General features: G+C 57.6%; 1 protein-coding gene across 1 annotated transcript in view; it reads left to right on the plus strand.

Annotated features, from left to right (window-relative positions):
- OLFM2 (olfactomedin 2) overlaps positions 1-22,390 on the plus strand; it is a 60,001-nt gene that overhangs the window by 22,528 nt on the left and 15,083 nt on the right. Inside the window, exons 2-3 of the mRNA XM_029913707.1 lie at positions 4,416-4,565; positions 16,415-16,570. Of these exons, the coding sequence (XP_029769567.1) occupies positions 4,416-4,565; positions 16,415-16,570 (306 nt within the window). The remainder of the gene's footprint in view (positions 1-4,415; positions 4,566-16,414; positions 16,571-22,390) is intronic.

The raw sequence follows: 22,390 nt of genomic DNA on the forward strand, positions 1-22,390 counted from the left end.
GGCCGAGTGGGAACCGGTCCCGGGGACGGGAAAGTGATAATCCGCCCTGGGGTCCCGTCCGAGTGGGAACCGGGCCCGGGGACGGGAATAGAGGCGAGAATGTTTAAAACACAGAGGGGACATTGCGTGGGTCTGGTCCTGCCAACGAGCTGAACCATGGTGTTTGCAGCCTCGGTGTTGTGGGTACTTATCAGGCCCCATGGCCGCAGTATCTGAGCACCTCACAATCTCGTAATGTGTTTCTCTTCACTGTCCGCTAGGGCAGCGCTATTTCCCCCTCTCCCAGGCAGGGGCTGAGAGCCAGAGAAAGGCAAGTATCAGGGGGTAGCCTTGTTAGTCTGTATCTACAAAAACAACAAGGCGTCTGGTGGCACCTTAAAGACTAACAGATTTATTTGGGCATAAGCTTTCGTGGGTAAAAACCTCACTTCTTCAGATGCAACGTGGGTTTTTACCCACGAAAGCTTATGCCCAAATAAATCTGTTAGTCTTTAAGGTGCCACCAAACTCCTTGTTGTTTTTAGAGAAAGGCAAGTGACGTTTGGGGTGTTTTTTGTGGCAGAAAAAGGCTTTTAGGACAAAGTGTAAATTTTGACCAAAAAATCATGTTCTTTGCATTTTTTCAATACAAGCTAAAAGGAAAATGAAAACTTTCATTTTCTCTTGTTTCAAATCAAATATTTAGTTTTTGAAAAATGGAAAAGTTTCGTTTTTCATATTGTTGTTTTGTTTTTCTCCCCCTTCTTTCTTTCCCTTTTTTCCCCAGAGAAAGGGGAGGGGGGAGGATGCAAAAAAATGAAACAAAACGAATGTTCAGTACTTGACTCATTTTCATTTCTTTGAAAAATTGAAATGTTACATGACAAACCTCAAAGCAAATGAATTGTTCTTTGTTTAGAATTTTGGGTGGCAGATAATGCCCATCCTTCGCCCAGCCCAAGGCTGACCCCCGCAAAGGTTCAGTAACAGAGCATAGTGCAGCACCGGTGTTTGGAGAGCCAGAGGGCCTGGTGGGAAAAAGCCAGGAGGTGGAACTCCGATAAACCCCGCAGGGTCAGTGCCGTGGGGCCGTCGCTCCCTGTTCCTGCCCTTCGGCCCTGGGCCCAATCTCGCCGGAGTCAGGGCAAAGTCCCACTGGCTTCATGGGCTTTGCAGCTCGCTGTGTCAGCAAGGCCGGTGCGAGGAGAAGGGGCTGGATCAGGACGCAGGCGACCTGGGTTTGATTTGTGGCTGGGACTCTCCGAGCCCCTTCTGTAAAATGGGGAACTGATCCTTCCCCAGGCAATGAGTTCTCTGGGCAGGGGGCACCTCTCGCTCTGTGGGAGCCCATCATCGTGGGGGCCCTGGTCTTGCACGGGGCCTGTACGATGTTTGCAGCCCTCTCCATGGGTGTTATCCCACGGTTAGCTCCCCCGTCACGTTCCTGTTTATCGTCCAGCACCGAGAGTGGGTGGGTACACACCTCACAGGTCTCTTTGCACCTGCACTGATAAATATTTACACAGACGCCATGTGCTCCCAGCTGTCACGCGGGCATCTGCCAGGCTGGGGGATGTGCCCGTCACGGCAGATGGCGCCAGTTTCACCAGCCTGCCCCATTCCTGCGTCTGGGCCGGGCTCTCTGTGCGCTTGGCCCTACAGGAGCAACCGGTGTTAATTTTCACCTTACTCCTTGCCCGGAAAGGGAGGATGGAGGCGCGTGTGTCTGACACACAGAGAAAAACCATTAATCTGGGGGTGGGGGTGTCTAAAAGGTTCCTAATGAAGCATCCAGCTCACCTGGGAATTCTGTCGGAAGCTGAGCCCCTGACTCTCTGCCCCCCCTTCTCTGGTGCCTGAGCCTCACCCTCTCTACTGTATTTACCCTGACATCCCTGGGGCAGGGCAGGGCTGGTATCCGCGTTGTCCCGGGGAAAGGAGGCACAGAGAAGGAGTGACTAGGAAGTCTGCATTGCAGCCAGGGGATTTATGATGCGTTAGGTTGCCAGCCACATCTCTGACTTCTCCTAGCGTAACTCCACCCTTCCCTTCTTCCTCCTCCCTACTGCCAGCCCCTGCGTCAACCCTTTGGGTCAGAAATGGGTCTGAGCGTGACGTCAAAGGCCACAAGGTGTCCATGGAGTGCCGGGATCCCAGGCGATCGCTGCCGGCTCTAGCCAGGAGCCTGCAGTCGTGGGACAGGCACCAGTAGGGCTTTGCCCGGAACGTCACCCCTAGGATTAAGAACTGGCAGGTAGCAGGTATCTGGTGATGTTTCCAGCTCCATGCGCGGGGCCGGGCAGACAGGCAGAGCCACAGGGTCTCGATGCGCAGGTGAGATGGTGTTCGGCGGAGGGGTTTAGGTTTATTAGGAACTGGGGAAACTTGGCAAAGGAGGAGCCTCCAGAGGCAGGATGGGTTCCACCTAAACCCAACCGGAACCAGATTGGTGGCCTGGAAAATTAAAAAGGTCATGGAGGAGTTTTTGACCGAAGGGCTGGGGGAAGCCGACAGACGCAGAGGAGCACACAGTTCGGACAGAGCCATCCCTTAGGGGAGTATTTATTGAAGGGGATTCTCTATTTCCTAGTAACAAGGAGAGGATAGACGTTGATAGAGGACTGGTAGGAACTGAAGAGAAACAGTCAAACGAAAACCAGTCCCATTCAGTTACATCCCGTGCAGGCAGACGCCAAAATATGGACACATTTTATTAGTGCTTGTGTACAAGTACAAGAAGTCTAAATACTAAGCTGGTTGAACCGGAGTGCCTGGTACTAAATGAGGATACGGATGTAACAGGCATCATAGACACTGGATGGAACAATGACCCTCAATGGGACCTGGGAATGCCAGGGTACCAACTGTACAGGAATGACAGACGAGGTCGTGCTGGTGGGGGTGGTGGTGTGTGAGTGAAATGTAGCAAAAATCTTAAATGCCTCTAACGGTACCATAGAACCTCTCTGGATAGAAATTCCCTGCTTGAATAATAAGGGTCTAGCAGTAGGGATGTACAGCCGACCACCTGACCCGCATGGTGACGGTGATTGTGAAATGCCAGGGAGAGTAGAGGGCTACAGAAATAGAAAACTGGATAATAATGAGGGATTTCAACTATCCCCATATGGACTGGGAACGTCACCTCAGGATGGGATGCAGAGATAAAATTTCTACACCCCGTTAATGACTGCTTCTTGGAGCCACCCGTCCTGGAACCCGCAGGGGGGAGAGGCAATTCTGGATTTAGTCCTAAGTGGTGCACAGGATCTAGTCCAAGAGGTGCACGTAGCTGAACTGCTCAGTAATAGCGACATGATGTAATTAAATGTAACATCCTTGCGGGGGGGAAATACCAAAAAACCCAGCGCAGTAGCATTTGACTTCAAAAAGGGGAACTACACAAAATTGAAGGAGCCAGTTAAAGGGAAATTAACAGAAACAGTCACAAGAGTGAAATGCCTGCAAGCTGCATGGACACGTCTTAAAAACACCATAAAGAGGCTCAAACTAAATGCATATTCCAAATTAAAAAGAAAAGACCAAAAAATGCCACCATGGCTAAACAACACAGTAGGAGAGGCAGTTAGAGGCAAAAAGGCATCCTTTAAAAATTGGAAGTCAAATCCTACCGAGGAAAATAGAAAGGAGCATGAACTCAGGCAAGTCAAGTGTAAAAGTATATTTAGACAGGCCAAAAAAGAATTTGAAGGGCAACTAGCAAAAGATAAAAACAAACAGCAACATTTTTGTTAAGTGCATCGGCAGCAGGAAGCTGCCAAACAATCAGTGAGGCCCCTGGACAATCGAGGTGCTAAAGGAGCCCTCAAGGAAGACCAGGCCATTGCAGAGAAGCGACATGAATTCTTTGCATCAGTCTTCACTGCAGAAGATTGACGGGAGGGAGACTCTCACATCTGAGCCATTCGGTTTAGGTGACGGATCGGAGGAACTGTCCCAGACTGAGGTGTCAGTTGAGATTTTAGAACAACCTGAAGTAGGGAGTCCTGAGGAACAGATGGTATTTAAGCACAAGTTCTGAGGGAACTCAGATCTGAGACTGCAGAACTACTAACAGTGGGGTGTAACCTCTCGCTTAAATCAGCCTCTGTTCCCGATGACTGGAGATTTTTACAAAGGCTCCAGAGGGGATCCTGGCAATCGCAGGCTGGTGAGCCTGACTTCAGTCCCAGGCCAATCGATTGACAGAATGGTCAGCGGCGTAGGTAGCCACAGTGTGGTGGGGAAGAGATCCCGGCTTTTGTAAAGGGAAATCGCGCCTCGCCAATCTATTCGAATTCTCTGAGGGGGTCGCCAAAGGGGGATCCAGTGCACAGAGTGTCCTTGGACTTCGAGAGAGCCTTTGACAGGCTCTGAAGCCACGCAGCAGCCGTGGGGTAAGTCAGGCCGATAAGTCTCCTCCCTCTCTGTTGCAGACTCTCTTCCAAAGCCCCGATGACGGCTGGCAAGTTTACACCTCCGCTCAAGCCCCCGATGGCAAATGCCTCTGCACAGCGGTCATCCCGGTGCAGGGCACCTGCTCCCGAGACCTGCGCAGCCGGCAGCTCCGGCAGCTGATGGAAAAGGTAAGAGACTCGGCTTCGCTCCTGCACGCAGACCTGGGGTTACGCGGCCTCTGCACGGACCGGCTGGCCGAGTCCCCCGGCCATCAGGGTGGTGTGGAGCCTGTCCCAGCTGCCCCTTGCAGCCGTGTGCCGCGGCGCGCGTCCTCGCCTCTGTACCGATAGGAATGGGTGTGGAGCGGTGACTTGGCCTTTCCCTGCCCTGGGAAATACCCACGTCCCCGGAAGTCCTTAACACCCACTTACCCAACACGCTAATTGCAGTGGTTTTTCTCCGACCCCGTGCAAATGTTGGAAGCCGGCTGCTTTGAGCCGGAAGCCCAGTGCAGCCATGGACATGCTCGGAGGATGGGGGAGGAGGGGGGAGAGCCAGGCAGGAGTTCCCTTCCCTCCGCTGATGACATGCAAATGGGGTCTGTGTCGCTCCTAATGGAGGGTGAGCAGCAAATCCATCCTAGTCGATTTGAATGCAATTAATCCCGGCGCTTCCTGCCAGGGAAGCCAACTTGCTATTGACTCTGAACCTGCAAATAATGTATTTATTAGTCAGATCAGGGAGGGGCGGGTCCCCGGATTTGTGGCCGTGCCCGGCGCTGTTAATGCAGCACCAGCACGCGGGAGCGGCTGGCGGGGAGCAGAGGGGTGGGTGGCGCTTGGGGCGGGCGTGAGTCCCTCTGTCAGCGTGACGTGGTGAAACAGTGGGGAACGGCCTCCTCCCCCTAGAGCCAGGCCTGGAGGGGTGAGAAGCAGGTAAAGGCCCACACCCCACCTGAGCGCTAGGGGCCAGATGTTCACCCTGGTGACTGCTCTTGTAGTAGCAGCTGGTGGCGCTGGGCAGACCCGGAGCGAGAGACAGGGTGAGCGAGCTCCCACCGAATCCTGGAAAGGTGGGGCTGGGAGAGACCTCGAGAAGTCACATCCGGTGCCCGGCATTGAGGCAGGAGTGAGTAAACCCAGAGCCGCCCTGACGCGGGTTTGTCCACCTCCAGTGACGGGGCTTCCGCAACCGCCTTGGGAACCTCTCACAGAGCTTCACTCCCTAGGGAGTTAGGCAGGTTTCCTAATATCCAGCTGTGATGAACTGGGACTGTTCTTAATGTGGTCTTTGAATGCTGAGTGGGGAGTGTTGGCTGGGAAGGCAGGGGAGGTTGGCTAGAACGGTCTGCATTGGGAGATGGGAGACTGGCCTTGAGGGAAGATACCTGAGCATGTAACGTGAGAACCCAGGAAGGGGTTAGAGGCCAGGTGACACCTTGGCCCGGGAAACTGAACAAAGGCTGGGGAGAGAGTTTTCAGAGCTGGCTGGTGGAAGGGCTGGGAGGCAGATGGGGCTCTGACCCCCCAAGGGGGCTGTGGTGCCCTGGGACCCCAAGATGGACCTAACTGAGGGGGGTCCTGTCATCTGTGCCTGCAAGACCTGTCTTGGACTGTGTTCCTGTCATCTAAATAAACCTTCTGCTTTACTGGCTGGCTGAGAGTCATGGTGAATCGCAGGAAGCCAGGGGTGCAGGGCCTTGTGTCCCCCCACACTCCGTGACACCAGCCTGGCTGCAGATTAAACCCACCGCGTCTTGTCCTACCTCCGGTGCCCAGGGAGAAACATTGATCACTGTCCTCTCTGCAAAAGCCGGTAACAGATCTGAAGACTGTTATCAGATCCCTGCTGAACCTTCTTTCCTCAGGACTAAATGTGCCCGGGTGTTTTGTACCTCGTCTCATGCCTCAGGTTTTCTAAATCTTGGATCATCTTTGCTGCTAAGCTGCTCCCCAGCGTGTTCGCAGCTTTCCTACAGCTGCCCAGAAATGGGAGCAGGGCTGCAGCTGAGGGCAGGACAGTGACCTCCCATGTGCAGCAGGCGACACGTCTGTTCATACGGCCCAGACTGATATTTGCCTTTTTTGCAACTGCATCACGTTGTTGACTCCTTCGATTTGGGACCCACTAGAATCCCCAGCTCTGTGCAGCAGTACTGGGCGCGTACCCCACGCTGGAATCGTGCATCTGAATTTTCCTTCCTAGGTGCAGGACTTTGCACTTCTCTTTACTGAATTTCATCTTGTTGAATTCAGACCAGTTCTCCAATTCCCTCGCTACCTAGCCCTCTCTCTGCTCTGCCCACCTAGCCTCAGACCCTCTGGCTAGCTGCTATTCATCACCATAGCTGAAAATGAGGGCAGCGCTCTCTCTATCTCTGCCCCCCCCATATCTGTGGGGAAAGTGGCTATTTGCCGGCATTAGCATCTTTAATGCCTTTACATTCCGTGTGAGACGCGGAGATGGGGATGTCCTGGTTCTCCATGGCCATTCGAATGATGAAGGGCTGCTATCAGACGTAACATGACCGCAGTGAATTGTTATTACCACCAGCTCGGGTCATTGTGTGTCTGGGAACATGGGAGTGAGGAGGTTGGTGGGCAAAGCAATCAAACACTGATCGTGGGCCCTGCGCGAAATGAGCCTGCCTGTTGTGATAAAGGTTAAACCTGACGAGAAGTTAATCCGAAACGTTTTTCAGCCGGCAGCCCCATAAGGCAAATGCGCTGGAGGCCAGGCAGAGTCCCCTCCCAGGAAAATGGTTTGTTTTTTGAACAAGGCAGCAGCGGATTTTATCATCTGCCTTCGAGACTAGGACTCTCAGGCCAGACACAGAGAGAAATCTCCAGCTAAGAGGGAGATTAGAGGCAAATCGCTATTGATTATTTGCAATGGTTCAGCTCGTTCCAGGAAAAAGTTATTTCAGCACAACAGCAGGCGATTTCCAGAGGCCTGGTTGTGTGAGGTTCTGGCCATACCCTGGGGCGAGACACTCATGAGGGAGACACAGGGTGGGAAGGGAGGCGGGCACACGGAGGGGACGTGTCCCACCCAAGCTCGCCCAGTGGGTGGGCGTCAGAGCTGGGTGTAGAATCCAGGTTCACACCCCTATCCGCTGCACCCTACCACCTCCCAGCGCAGGGTGCCTGAATGAAGGCACCGTGCCTCTGTGGCTACTCGGGGGCAAAGGGTCCAGCGCGGGAGCCTGGGTCACGTTTTCCCAGCCTGGGGCTCGGTCTCCAAAAGCGATTCGAGGAGCCCTGCTGGAGCCTCAGGTAATAGCAGCCGATTTCTGAGCACGTGCAGCTCCCATCCCTTAAGATTTGTGGGTGCTCAGCAGCTCTGGAAATCTCTGCCTCTGTTTCCCATCCCCTCCTGTCTGTTTAGGCTCTGAGCGCTGTGGGGCAGGGACTGTCTGTCTCTTTGTGTCCGTGCAGCACCTGGCACGGCAGATCTCGGGCTGGGCGAATAACGCCTAATAACAACAGGAGAAGTGGGGCGAGAATAGGGACTGGCTCCTCTCTGCTCCTCACCTTTCCCGGCTGCTAACTGGCAGTGAGACTAGGAATGACTTTGCAGGGTGGGGCCGGGCAGACAAGCGCACAACGCGGTGTCAAAGGACGGTGCAGAGGTTCGGGAGCCCCAGGTTCACAGGTGCTCTGGGGTGTCTCCCCTGCCGTTAGAGGCGGGGTGCAGCTGGGCTTGGCGCATCCCTGCCGGCTTTAACCCACGGAGCCCAGCTAAAGCTACCGGTGAAGAGGCGGCCGCGCACGGGCCAAGTTGGTCGGCATGATGGGTGCGGACAGACGGGGGGGGGGCACAAGATGTCTGGGGCCCCGGCACCCAGCGCTGCGCAGCTATACGGCAAGAGAGCCGCTGCCCCGAAGAGCATCAGGCTGAAGAGACGCGGACACGCTGCTGCCCCTCTGTTACAGTGGGGGACGGAGCCCGGAGAGATGCGGGAGCTCAGCTAACGTCCGCCAGGGAGTCCGCCACAGAGCTGGCATTGCTCCCGCGCCGCCTCCACGCATGGGCAGTGTTTGACCCACAAGACTCTGCCGCGTCTCCACAGTCCGTCCCCCCCGGGCTACGCAGACCTCGGAGAGGCACCGCCGCAGAGCGAGTCCTATCTAGGGGCATAGGGACTGCCAGCACCATGTGCCAGCTACCCTGGGGTGCTGCTCTTGCCCGTGACCCCACTGTTTGCCCAGAGAGAGGTGTGACATCCCCACCATGCACCCTGTCATTCTCTCGGTTGCGAAGCTTGCAGGCGGGGCAGTCCGGGGGGCACAGCAGAGCTGGGAGCTCTTCATTGACCTGCTGGGTGAGCCGGGGGAAGTCACTTCTCCTCTTTGCACCTCTCCGTCCCTGTCACCTCTTCAGGGCAGGGCTGGCTCTCCCTCTGGCTAGGGCTCGGCGCTCACCTGGGGACTCTCGGACGCTCACGTAAGGCGTATAGCAATGTGGATGGGTCTGCTGCAGAGGTGTCTTGCTTGTGCGCTGCCCCTGGCGATTGCATCTTGCCGTGTGCGGCTGGGGAGAACGTCCCGTTAACCTGATCCCTCGGCGTGAGCACCGGGGAGCTGAAGAGCCCTCGCCTGGAGTGTCACGTGCTGAATGTCTCGGGAGCGGGTGGCTCTGAGCCCCACTGCCTCCTTCGTGATTTCAGGAACAGCTGCTCCCCTCCGTGGAGACGCTGCTATCATTTTGTGCGCAGTGGGCAGGGGGGAGGGAGTGCTGCTCTCAGAGATGCAGGCCCCCTTGGTCTCGCTGCCTCGGACTCCTCCGGACCAGTGCAGCGATGTTTCTCCAGATGACCTTGCCCAAGCTCGGAGGTGCTGCCTGCAGCCTTCCCCGTGGGGTGCGTCCCAGGAGCTGCGCAGGGAAACAAGCCCTGTCTGGGCAGTCAGTGGGTTGGGTTTGGAGTGAGGAGAACAGGGCAGTTTTCTTTCCCCTGCGGGACAGATGGGACGGGGTGACTCCACAGTTGGGCCCTGGGCAGGGTCATGCCTGCTTCTCCCGCGATGGGTGACTGCCAGGGCCTGGGCCTGAGTATTTTTAAGCAGGTTTAAATCCTTTTTGGCTCTGGTGCAGGGCTGAGCATTGGGCGTTTGTTGCTTATTGCAATGCTGGCTGTAATCTCGACTGGATTTCGTGTGTTAAGCTATATTTGCTCCATGGAAAGCCGACTCTGCCTGAGGGACAGGGACAACCCTTTCCAAACGCAGGTGCCTGGCTGGATGTGTGTCCTGGTTCTCCGAGCTGCCACTGCCCTCGCTGGAGGTGTGAGCGCACCGCTTCCCTGGAAACTGGGACACGCTTACTTTCACGTGTTCATCGTCACGCAGCCACGTGTGAAAGCCTCGTCCCGCATCGCCATGTTCTCGGAGATCTTAGCACATCTGCATTACAACACACCCAGCGGCCTCAGCTGGGATCTTCGTCACAGCCCCGTTGTGCCCACAGCTGCCCAGACGCCAGGAAGACGGGCCCTGCCCCAAAGAGCAGAGCATTGGCCTAAGGTCACAGAGCTGGGAAAGAATCCGGGGGTCTGGAGTCCCGGGCCGGTAGATCTCGCCACTGTGTGCAGCAAACTGTTCCTTACCCCCCAACTCCCTCATTTCACCCAGCTCAGGACAGCCCCGGGCAGCCACGACTGGCGATCCCCTGCCGAGCCATCCAGCCCAGCTCCACACGGCCTGGAGAGAAGATCGAGTGACCGAGGTGCCTGGATCCGTTCTGCCCTCGCCCACTGGGAGCCCGGGCCTCACGTTCCAGGCTTTGGACGGCAAGTCCAGAGTGGAACGTATGGACGTGGTTTTCCCTAGTCAGCTCTGCTCCTTGGGTGCCTGTTGCTCACGTGAGGGGCTGCAGACGCTGACGGCAGGAGATCTGGCAGGGAGATGAGCTCCCACGTCTGCACAGACCCAGATAAATGCTCCCAGGCTGCAGCCCCTGTGATGAGAGCTAGGGAAAGCGATGGAGGCATTTCCCAGGGAGTCTGCGGTGTGCTGTGCATTCGGCACGGCGCACCACTGACCTGGAGAGGCACAAACTAAATAATAAAGACCCATAAATCTTCCCTGAGTGGCAGGAGGGCTCAGGTGGTGGTGAAGGGCAGTCAGCCCCTGACCTTGGCAGGAATTAAGATAGCTTGGAAGCAGCGAGCGAGAGAGAGGGCTGGGCTCTGCACAGCTCCGTCGGTAACATCCCAGCTAAGTGCCGGTATCGAGCGGAGCCTGTCGCCCGAACCACCCGTCTGCCTGTGTGCAAAGCCCTGGCGGTGTGATGCAACGTTCGACGCGAGCTCCCTGCAGCCCGACGGAGGGGCCTGGGGAACAGCATCTCCTCCCAGCGTGTTGGAAGGGGACGTCTCTTCGCAGCCACGCTGCCCATTTTGCCAGCAGTCTGTTCCTCTCAGCAGCAGCTGGGATGGCAGGAGATGGGAGAGCTGCGAAATGAAGGACCCGTGTTCGATGTGTGGGGAGGGGAGACGGACGAGAGATCCTGCTGCCAGTGCAGCCTTCGTTGTGAGAGACTCATATACGTTGACAGCGCCGCTCACCACGTGAGCTGTTACCAGGGAGCGGAGGGGCCGGCTGGCCTGGCGGATTGAAGCACTGGGCGGGGATGCAGGAGATCTGGTCTCGCTTCCCAGCTTTGCTGCTGACTGTGTATATGACGGTGGGCAAATCTGCGGGTCTCAGCTCCCCCCGGTGTAAACATGGGGCCACCCGTAATCTCGCCTTTGTCTACCTAGCTTGTAAACTCTGGGGCAACATGCGCAGCGCCCGGCCCAGTGGAGCCTCCCAGATACACACAAGGGGCACTTCACCCACCGCTAACATGCAGCTACTTCTCGGGTGAGCGGCAGGGTCAGTTTAACGGCAGGGCGCAGAGGGGACTCCGGCATTCGGAATGTGCGACGGGGGAAGTAGGATCTGACCCCCCGAGAGGCACCCAGGGCACTAACCTGTTCCCGGCAAGGTGTAATTCTTGCCCCGGGTTGGCTAAGGATTAAGAAGAGACGGACACTAGGGTTAACCCTGTGAGCGCTTGTGGAAAGTGGACGGCGGGGGCTCAGTTTGACAGTGGGCCTGACAGGCCCCTGCAGTGCCGCAGCGCTCCCTAGCAGCGGGCCAGACCCAAGTTGGGGGCGGGGGGCCCCCGATGAATTATGAACACTGCTCTCTGCCCTGCCTGGGGCTGCATCCGCGCGAGTGGGTTTTGGTTGCATGAGGAAGGCTGCAGCCGAAGCAATGGTGTGAGTGTAAGCCGCTGGCGAGCGAGTGTTAGGGGTCCCCCGTGTGCCTGTTACAGCTGTAGCAGCTCATGTGCGTAGCTCCGGAGGCTCCCAGTTCAGGCCCTGGCGTGGCAGCGATCACACCAGCGCTAGGGTGTTGGTGGTGGTTGTTTAATATCCACATTGCAGTCGTGCCAAAGGCTCGCCACGATGGTGCCCCGCTGCGCTAGGAGCTGTACAAGCACATACTGCACAACAGTCCCAAAGATGAGACCTGGCTGGGGTGGGAGGGACGAGGTCATAAAGCTTGCAGGATGTGCAGGATTCCCAGGCTGGAGCTGTGACCACAGCCCAGCGCTCGCTGACGGCAACTCTCTGTAGCATTCTGGCAGAGGTGAGCCAGGAAGGGGGACACCAGGGTGCACACGGAGCTGACGTTTCTAGGGGAAGGGCAGTGGAGGGGTTAGGGTGCCCCCCAGGACCTGGCTCCAGTGACCTGCTTCCCCCTGGACTTCCAGCAGAGACCGGGGATTGTCTCCACGGCCGTGCGAGCTGTGACTGCAGCACATGCAGAACCCTGAGCTGCCCTGGACCTAGCTAGCGTGGAAAACAATAGCAGCACGAGCGCGCAGCACGAGCGCACAGCCCCGCCTGGGACCCTGAGCCCGCGCTGGAGCAGTCACACCGCCCGGCTCCTGTTCCCGGAGCTGGCTGGCTCCGAGCTAACTGTGCGCTATGGCTACCTGTGCTGCATTCACACCTCTGATTGCAGTGCAGACGTGCCCATGGTGCTAAGCTCTGCACGTTTGCTGTGCCGCCGAGACTTTCGCCGCCTTTGGAGGTCTCCCATCCTGCTTAGCGTGGGACGTCTGGGGGGGGCTTGCCGCAAGGTTGGACTCCCGGGGGGCCTGGCGGGCCTGGCAATGCTCCGCAGGCGGATGCAGTCTCTGGAGGTTGCGTTGCTTCTCTGCGAGGTGCTGCAGAGAGAGACCTGCCCTCTCTCCCCACGTAGGAATCGCCCCCTGGGTCGCTTTACTGCGGTAAATGTTATTAAAAGCTATTAAGTTTTCTAACTGGTCTCAATTCCCCCATCTGCGGTGGGCAGAGTCCACGAGCAGGCGGCTTTCCTTTTATTTCCTCTCCGCTCTTTATACATTCACACACAAAAAAACGATTAAACTTTTATTATAACTTGCTGCAAAACGGCTCTGAAGCCTTCAGAGGCTGCAGCCGCAGCCGTAAACACCAACAGGGCCCCGTTAATAAATAAATAACCATTGACGGAACGTGGCTGCGTTCTCGTCTCGTTAAGGCGCTGAAATAAACTAATTTTAGCGGCTGCGGCTGATAAAATGAAAGAATCAAAGCCCACAAGAAATGTGCACTCGGGTGGTTTAAGAACCAAAGAACAGCTGCAGCCCCTGAACGAAAGACGGGATTTTATACATGGAAGAGGAGTGTTCTCAGCTAATCGGCAGGGAGGGATCTTCCCGGGGGCCAGGCACTAGACCAGGATCACCTCCTGCTTTGCCTGGGCCAGAGAGCGTCTCTGCCTGGCTCTGGGTGGTGCCTTAGACAGAATTCAGTCCCTCGGGCTGGGGTGGAATTTCTGTCCATCTCCGTGTCTGCAGAGCGCCCAGCACAACATGCCCCTGGTCTCCCTGGGAGCCTGTAGGTGCGACCGGAGTATGTCACAACTCAGTGCTGTATTGGGAGGAAAGCTGGTGTTTGTTAAATACCCGCTGATGGATGGGCGTTGCTAGCGACCTGGGTGCTGCTCTCTGCGGTAGCAGTCCGCTCAGAGCCACCTCTCGCTCAGCCGGCGGTTTGTCTATCCAGAACCGGTGCACGGGGGCAATGCGCCAGCCAGGCCGAGACACCACGCGCAGCCAAGTGAGCAAGCAAATTGCATTTGCAAAGATCTTCACACGCGTCTTGTAACAATTGCTCACCCCGGGCTACGGACACTGCTGCAGCGTGTGGCGGGGGAGCGGATGCTCACCGCAGCCTGGCAGAGGAAAGCAGGAAAAGAGAGCTCCCGGGGCAGGCAGAGGATAGGGAAATCAGGCTGCAGCGTGACCCTTCCTCACGGGACACAGAGCTGGAGATCTGCGGCCGGCGCCTGTGCTCCGCTGCTGTGCGATTACGGCAAACTTTCCTCTGCCGGGACGCTGCTGCATTACGAGTACCTGGTGTGCACGGCACAGGCAGCAGTGGCGTAGCCAGGTTCTAAGAGAGGGGGAGCAAACATAAAAAAGGCGCCCCCCCTGGCTCCTCCTCTGGCCACGCCCCCTGGCTCCTCCGGCCACGCCTTGCTCCCCCCTTGGCTGGCTCCTCCGGCCACACTGCGGCCATGCTGCGCCCCGCCCCCTTGCTCCTCCGGCCGCGCTGCCCCCCATGGCTGTAGAGGAAGGCTGGCAGAGGACGGGAGGGATGTAGAGGGAGGGTGGCAGGGGACAGGGGGTTTGAGGGGAGGTGAAGGGGAGGATGTGGAAGGAGGGGGACAGGGGGGTTGACTTGAGGGGAGGTGGAGGGGAGGATGTAGGGAGGGTGGCAGAGGACAGGGGTACGAGGGGAGGTGAAGGGGAGGGAAAGGCAGGGGCACGGGGTACATGGGAGGGGTACACGGGGTGGGGGGGGGCTGGCCCGAGGGGGAGCAGGGATGTGTGTCTGGCCTGGCACTGGGCCCTGCAGTTTGTGTCACCATTTCTATGGGTACGTCGGTGTCTAGCCAGGTGCTGAGGAAGCCTGGCCCTGCCCGGGGTTTGGAGCCACTTGTCACAGGGTTTACACGCCCGTAATGCTGGGCAGTGGGAATTGCTCGTTCCCCAGCCCAGGGCGGTAGCGGCGTGAATTCCCGCTGTCCCGTCCTCCTCCCATAGGGTGCAGGGTGGGACCAGGGCACTGGGGCAGAAGCAGCCCAGAGACATCACTGCCACACCAGGAATTAAACAGCCCATGAACTCGCCCCTTTCAAAGTGTGGCTGCATAAACAGAGCCAGCATCGAACCTGAGCCGGCGCGCGGGGATGAACTGGGAACCAGTGACGTATCCTGTGTGCTTCGTTTCCTCTCCCCAGCTCGCCCGCTCCCTCTCCGCAGCTCGCCCGCTCCCTCTGTAGCATGGACCCGCCTGTGCTGTGTGACACGTATGTTCGGGGTCAGCAGCACGGTGTGGGGCCGGCTGTCCCAGGACGGAGTGCCCCTCTGCAGTCCGTTCGCCAGCAGCTACGCCGGCCCCGTGTGATGGGGGCTGCTCACGCACACACAGTAGACCTGGGTGAAATTTCTCCGAAGAATATTTTATTCAGCAAAAAATGCACTTGTGGTCGACTTGAACTGATTTGTGACTCTGACATGAATAGTTTTGGCCACTCGTAAAAGGGCTGCGGGAGGAGGAGATGGGGGGAAGGGGGGAGTGTTGCTCCCTAACCCCCTGGGCTCATGATTTCTCGGGGATTAGGGTGCTCACCTGGGAGGTGGGAGACGCAGGTTGAAATCCTCGCTCTGGAACAGACCCAAAGTCACCCCAAATTCCGCTTCCATTTGACCCAAAGTGAAACGTTTTTTTCTTTGGTCCGTTCATGGCTGTTCCAGTCGGCGATAAGCCCAGTCCTAGTAGAGGGAGGCGGTTCCTTGCCCCTAACAAACACACAGGGTGACTAGATAAGACGGACAAAAGAAAAAGGGGCCCAGAGAGGCTGGGAATAGAAGGCAGATCTGCTGAGTCTCCATCCAGCGCCCTACCTGCTAATTCACACTCCCGCCTGGGCACAAGGCTCGCCGGCAGGTTCCAATGCAGTGCCCAGAATCTAAACGTTTGTTTAAAAAAAACAATCACAAAGCTTCTGGCTGTAACCCAATTGCCATCCACTCGTTGAGATGAATGGATTGAAACAACCCCCTGCGCGCACACACTCCTGCTGCCCTGTGGCTCGCGTATAACAGGCCTCATTGTCACTCACCCGGTAACCCCTTTGCACGGTGCTGGCAGCACAAACAGGCCTGGTTGTAAGTGAGTATCTGCTCCCACACTTAGTGTGATCAAAAGGAGGAGGGGAGCTGGATGCAGTGAATATGCTCCAATGAGTGACTAATGGCTGCCGATGCTGCCAGGCCAGCTGCCTGCTCACTTCCCCATCTCTCTGGTGCGGAACGAAGATGCTTTCTCCTTGCATGCCTGTAATTCATTTAGCACAATCATCTTTTCATTATGGGCAGGAGGTGCAGAGCTGGGAGAGGGCCTCGTTAATTAAACTGAGATCAGGGAAGGGAGCAGGGCGTATCAAATCAATTCTGGCCAACTCTGTGCAGAATCCAAATGGAAAAGTCACCTGCAGCCTTCCCAGGGAAGGCAGAGGAGTGCGGCGCTAATGAGGCATCTCCCTGAAGCGCTGGTATTAAATCAGAGCTTTGTTCTGTTCCCGGGCCCTTATTAATAACACTCAGAACAATTCCGGTGGCCAACTCTTCCCCCGCTCTCGTCAGCACTGAGCTACGATTTGGGATCTATATTGCATGGAGCTGGGTTGTTTTGCACGTTGGGGAAGGAGCTGGACAATCCTGCAGGTCCTGAGCTCCGGGCTTCAGGAAGTAGAAATCGTGCTGAATTTCTGCAGAACTTCAGTTTGTGTTGGAGAGAAACCCCTGGGAATGGAGCTCGAGAGAGAGAGCGCGTGTCCCACAAATGCACCGCGTGTGCTCGCCTGTACCGGTCCCCAGCGCTGCTCTGGGAAGGAGGGGCTGCACGACTCAGGAGAGCCCCTGCTCTCACCGCTCCATTTGGCTTTTCCAGGTGCAGAACATCTCCCAGTCCATGGAGGTGCTGGACCTGAGAACCTACCGCGACCTGCAGTACGTGCGCAACACAGAGTCCCTCATGAAGGGGCTGGATTCCAGGCTGAAGGTGGCCACCGAAAGCCAGAAAAGCCTGAACACTAAAAGTTTCCAGGTAAACCCTTTGCAGATTCCTGTTTGCCAGTGGTCTAGCTGTCTGGTACTGCTGCCCTTGGGCACTATCAGCTACGCCAGGAGTGCCTGGAGCACAGGGCTGGGTGCCGCTGTTATGTGGATACAGCTGAGGATATGGGGCAAGAGGCAGGGAGGCATAAGTGATGCCCAGGCCTTGGTGGGATTTGAGCATCGAGGTGGCTTTGAAAATCCCATTCTGCATCTGCTAGGAGTGCCCAGAGGCACCAACTGCGACCAGCACCCCATGGCGCCAGGTGCTGCACAGACACAGTGCGAGACAGTCCAATGGACAAGGCAGACTAAGGCCTTGTCTGTGCTCATGTCCTGCTGCTCTAACATGCCAGCCACAAACTGCCCTAGGCCCAGTCGGCGCTAGGAATTTGGGGCCGTATAACTGCGTCGCTCAGGGGCGTGAAAAATCCGCGCCCCCGAGCAACGTGGTTAAACCGACCTAGCCCCTGGTGTAGACAGAATTCTCCTGTCAGCCTCGCTACCGCCTCTCAGGGAGGGGAGTGCCTGCGCCGGTGGGAGACCCCTGCTGTTGGCCGAACATAGCGTCTTCAAACGCTGCAGCGGCGTGGCTGTGGCATGTCCGTGTTAAAAGCACTTATGGTAGTGTCGCTTATTCTGCTCTCTGCTGCCTTATGTGCTTTCTTGGTGGCCTAGGCACCAACTTTCTCCGGCGCCGGTGGGTGCCTGCGCCCCCCTGTCCCCGCCCCGACTCCACCCCATCCCCGCCCCTGGCCACCACCCCCATTCCAACCCCATCCCCAAAGGCCCCGCCCTGACTCCGCCCCCTCCCTGCCCCTATTGGATCCCTTCCCCAAATCCCCGCCCCAGCCCCGCCTCTTCCCCCAGCGCACCGTGTTCCCCCTCCTCGCCCCTCCCTCCCTGCCCCGCGAATCAGCTGTTTCGTGGCGCAAGCGCTGGGAGAGAGGGGGAAGAAGCAGGCCGCGGTGGTGCACTCACGGAGGAGGTGGAGGTGAGCTGGAGCAGGGGGGCGGGGCCACGGGGAGCTGCCGGTGGGTACTGAGCACCCACCAATTTTTTTCCCTGGGTGCTCCAGTCCTGGAGCACCCACGGAGTCGGCACCTATGCCTGGTGGTAGAATTGCTTCTACACTGGAGATTCTTACCAGCAGAGAGATGTCGGTGGGAAAATCACACCTCGCCAAGAAGGGGCGGGGAGTGGAATCACCCTGCCCAGGTCTCTATTCCCAGTCCAGAGCCTTAGCCACATTTAGGTGTCCTTAAATAAATGCATGAGTCAATGACACAGGGCTCTGTCCAAGCAAATGTGCTATTGCTACCCCGCAAGTGACAACCAGCTGCCATGTGCCATCATGGGAGCACTCTGTGACCAAACCCCGAGTGAGCACCAGGCTGATCCCTATGCCCGGGACCTTCCCTCTCCCCCTGCAAGCCCCCAGCCAGGGAATGGGGTTCTTTCTGAAGCCGTCAGCATGAGCCTGACAGACAAAGTGTGTTTGTGTCTCCGGAGCAGCCAGTGCCGAATGCTGAAACCCGGCCAAAGGAAGCGTAGGCAGAGCGGGGACCCGGAGCTGACAGTCGCAGAGACGAGACAGTGATTAAACATCTGAGCTGTAGCAAATGTCTTGGTGGGTTTAATCACAGCGGCAGGTGCCAGGCCCCTGGGAGTGGAATACGATCCTGTCAAGAGGCAGGAGTTGTGGCCCAAGGACGCCGGCTGGGAATCAGGGCCCTGGCGAGAAATGGAGAGAAAAACATCAGTTGATGGGAGCTGGAGGCTGAGGATTGGTCTAGGTCAGCGGCTTCCAGGAGATCCCGGCTAGCAGGCGAGCTCCTGAGGGGCGGCTGCAGGCACCAAAAATGCCTCAAAGGAGGATGAGGTAGGGTGGGGCCTTGCACCTGGTGAGTGAAATTCACTCCCGGGGGGGGGCCACCCCCAGGCCCGCCCCCGGCCCCCCCCCCCCCCCCCCCCAGCCCTTCACTCCAGGGGATGGGCCAGCCCCAGGCCTGGCCCCCGTCTCCCCCCAGCCCTTCACCCCAGGCAGGGCCCAGCACCAGGCCTGGCCTCCCACCCTTCACCCCAGGGGATGGGCCAGCTCTGGGTCTGAGCCTGTTGTATTAATCTGAGTGGAATAAAGGCCCCAAGAGTGAAAGGTGTTAACATGACCCTGTTGCTGTCCAGGGTTCGGGGCTGGCCCGGAGACCGCAGCCTGCTCAGTGCCATGGCAAACGCACTGGGATGAGAATTGTGCTGGGGGAAGGAATGAAACCCAAGCAAAAGGCAGCTTGAAATTGAACTGAGTGAAGATTGAAAGCAAACGTAACCCCAGCCTAGCACCGTCTCTCTTCGGAGACTGGATATCGGTGAGCGTCTCATGCTGTCCAGCCCTCCGAGGTGGGGAAGGAAGCAGTGGTCAGTTCTGGGCTGGGAGCGGTGGGCACCTGGCTGCTTTTGACCAACCAGACCCAGGAGGGGGAGCAGCACTAGGCCAGTAAAGATGGGGAAATACGGCTTTTGTTCTCTGAATGCAGGGCGGCTGCTCCGTCACGGAGGGATGTGTTGGGCTGGCGGGTCACCCACCACAGCTGTTCCTCTGGACCCCGGCTCACCTCCCTGGTCAGGGATGTTGTCAGGTCCCTCCACTGGTCCTTGTCTGGCTGGGAGGAGCTGGCCGGGCCGTCTCATCTCGCCATGCGGTGCCGGGCAGGGCACCTGATTCCAGGATCAGCGAACAGACGACGGAGAGGACAGGGGGAAGACGGGGTGGGGTATGGTCACACGAGGGAGGGGAAGACGAAGCAGGATCAGACATGTCCATCTGGAGTCCTCGCTGGTACAGCGATGGTGGTCCGGTGTCCCCATAGGCAGGCCAGTCATCCAGGTTTAAACCGGACAGGCCTGTTTTTGGAGGAGTTTGTCCCTGTCGGGTTCTGGATCCTGCTGGGTTTAAGGCCTTTGACTGGCCCACTGCATGGGGGCGAATTTCACCCCACACGAGCAGCGGCAACAGAAGGTGAATGCTGCAGCGCGAAGCATCTTCATGTGTCCGTGACTAGGGAGGCCCACGGATCTCAGTCAATCTGTAATGTGGCTGCCCTGGCCCTGGGCCTGTTCCCATCGCCCACTCCCCAAAGACAGGCTCCCTGCACCCTCCCATGGCTGGCCTGCCCTAGGCACACCCCTGCCTGCTGCCCCCCGACTCTGCCGACTGCAGGTGGGGGACACACCTAGCTGTGAAGCAGCTAGTGCTGGTCACTCTAGATGACGGGATACTAGGGTAGATGGAGCCTGGAGCTGCTCCGGTCTGGCCATCCCTGTGTCCTTGGTACCTCTGCCAGGAACGCGTAGTGCTATCGGGCTTGCGAGGTGGAGGAGCTGTCTCCCACAGAAGGGACGGGAGCTGCCGAGAGTGAGATGCTGGCTGGAAAGTTGTTTTCACATCTCTTCCTCCCTAATGAGGGAGCTTGTGGCATCCTTACCCAGAGCTGCCACCTGCCTGTTAGCGAGCCGCACACATGAATATTTCATCCTGTTTTCTCCCCCGACGGTGCTTTGAACAGTCCTGCTCGGTGGAATCAAAGCGCGACAGGTACAGACAGACCCTTCAGGAGCCCGTCATTCCTCTCTGCAGCAGAGGCGGGCGTCTATTCCGTGAGCATCGAAAGTGCTGAAAGGGGACGCGGCAGCCATGTGTGCAGGGGGTGCCTTGGGGTTCAGCTGCATTTTCATTCCAGCTCGGCTAGAGATGCTCCGACAGCCAATATGTACATTCAGAACTCCCCCCTCTCCCCACCTCAGCCCCCCGACCTGGCAAACTTCAGCTGGCGTCATTAGCAGAGTCTGGACCCACGGCCTTCAGCACGCGATGTTTTCAAAGCAATGCCTGATTGTGAAAGCCGCCGTTTGGGACCCCGAGTGGTGAGCTGCCTCAAAGGGACGCTGTGGTAAGTGCGTGTCCCTGGAGATCAACTGGGCCACCCAGTTGCCTGTGAAAATGTCAGTGGTTGAGCTGCCACATGAGCTAAGGGAGCAGCTCCTCCGGCTAGTATCTGTAGTATGCTGTTCACCTCCCATGTGCGCTGGAGACGGACAAAGCCCCTGCTGTGTTCGTGTGGATTACTGATCCTTCTGGAGATGGTGCCATGGAGCCTGGCATGGCATGGCGGGGTCCGGTGAAAGGTGACGGCTTGCCAGCCCCGGGCAGAGCATGAAACAGATTTCACAGGGGAGGCGGCAAGGTGAGGTCCCCTCTCTTGGGCTGTCTGCAGTGACCGTGTGTAGAGGAGCTCCGAGACCCATGGCCATTACAGCTGGAAAGACCCTGCCGGGCTACCTTGTCCCATTTCTGCTGGCCAATACGGGCGTGTTCCCTGTTGCTTATTCTCCCATGATCTGCGGCCTCCGCCATGCTATTTTCTTTTTCTCTAGCGTCTTCTGCATGGCCACGAGCCTTCCCCAGCTTTGCAAATCCCAACTGCAAAAATCAGCATCCATTGCTGGCGTCCTAGCGTTAGCAAAGGGGGCTGCGAAGTTGGAGAGCGTTCACAGGAGAGGGACTCGAGGTCTGAGAAACCTGCCTGACAGCGAAAGGATAATCTGCTTGACTTACTGAAGAGAAGGTTACAGCGCGGCTTGATCACGGCCTAGAAGTGCCTACGTGGGGAGGAGATTTCCGATCGCAGGCAAGGGCAGAGCAAGAGCCAACGGCTGGAAGCCGGCACCAGACGAATTCAGCGTAGAACGAAGACACACGTTTATACCAGTGAGGGGACTGATCGTTGGAACAGCTGACCTAGAGGTGCAGGGGATTCTCGTTAGACCGCAGGCCACTGGGCGGGATGCCGGGCTCCTGGGGGTGCTCTCTGGCCCGCCGGAGGTCACACTAGACTGGTACGTCTGGGGCTGGAGTTAACGCGGCACCTTTACAGGCAAGCCCCTGCCGCTCAGCTCTTGCCAGGAGCCCTTTGGTCCTGCCTCCACCAGCTCCGCTCAGGAGTCAGCAGAGGAGACAGGGCCCTGGGCGAGCGCCAGGCTGACACCGGGAGAAGGGCCCCGCGTTTGCAATTAAAAATAAGTAAACAAACAAATGCTTTTCCCTGCAGCCCCTGGGGAGGAATCTGTGCTGATAAATGACTGCAGCCCGGCGGCCTCCCCAGCCTCTTCTCCAGTCAATCACCTTCCCCCAGTCGTTTTTCAGGTGCTGCTGTGATTAGAAACCATTTGCTGGGGAGTAATGGCTGTTGATTTCTGCAGCAGATGGGAGAGGAACTGTAACCCAGCCAGCGCCACCAGGCAGCGGCGCGGCCAGGAGCTGCAATCTCCCCACTGCAGCTGGGACGGGAGCATGGGGGTCTCAGTGACCCAGGCATTTGTGCCTAATTGACCCCACGTGAGGTGCACCCTGTGCTGAGACGGGCGCTGGGGGGTGCCCCAAGCCCCAGGGATGAGCTTGGGGCTGAGCAGGGTCAGAGACAGAAACTCTAAATAGCCCCCCCCCCAAGGGTGCTCTGGGCAGTCCCATTCCCCAGGCCAGTGTCTGTCTGTCCAGCCCTTACACACCTGTCTGTCTGTCGTCTGGGCCTCCCAGATCTGCGTCATGCCGTGCCAGCCTTAGTAGCCGCCCAGCTGGCCCGTGAAGGGTGCGTCTAGTGACGAGAGCAGGGACTGGCAATGGGGAGCCGCTGGGCTGTAATTCGGCTCCGGGCGGGGGCCGTGTTGTAGTGGATAAGAGCAAGGCGCTTGGAGGCAGGACTCCTGGGTTCTTTTCTGCTCTTTTCCCATGTGACTGTGGTTAAGTAACATCACTGCT

The sequence above is a fragment of the Terrapene carolina genome, unplaced genomic scaffold (assembly GCF_002925995.2).
Source record: "Terrapene carolina triunguis isolate 2854851 unplaced genomic scaffold, T_m_triunguis-2.0 Scaffold833, whole genome shotgun sequence".
Taxonomy (NCBI): Eukaryota; Metazoa; Chordata; order Testudines; family Emydidae; genus Terrapene; species Terrapene triunguis.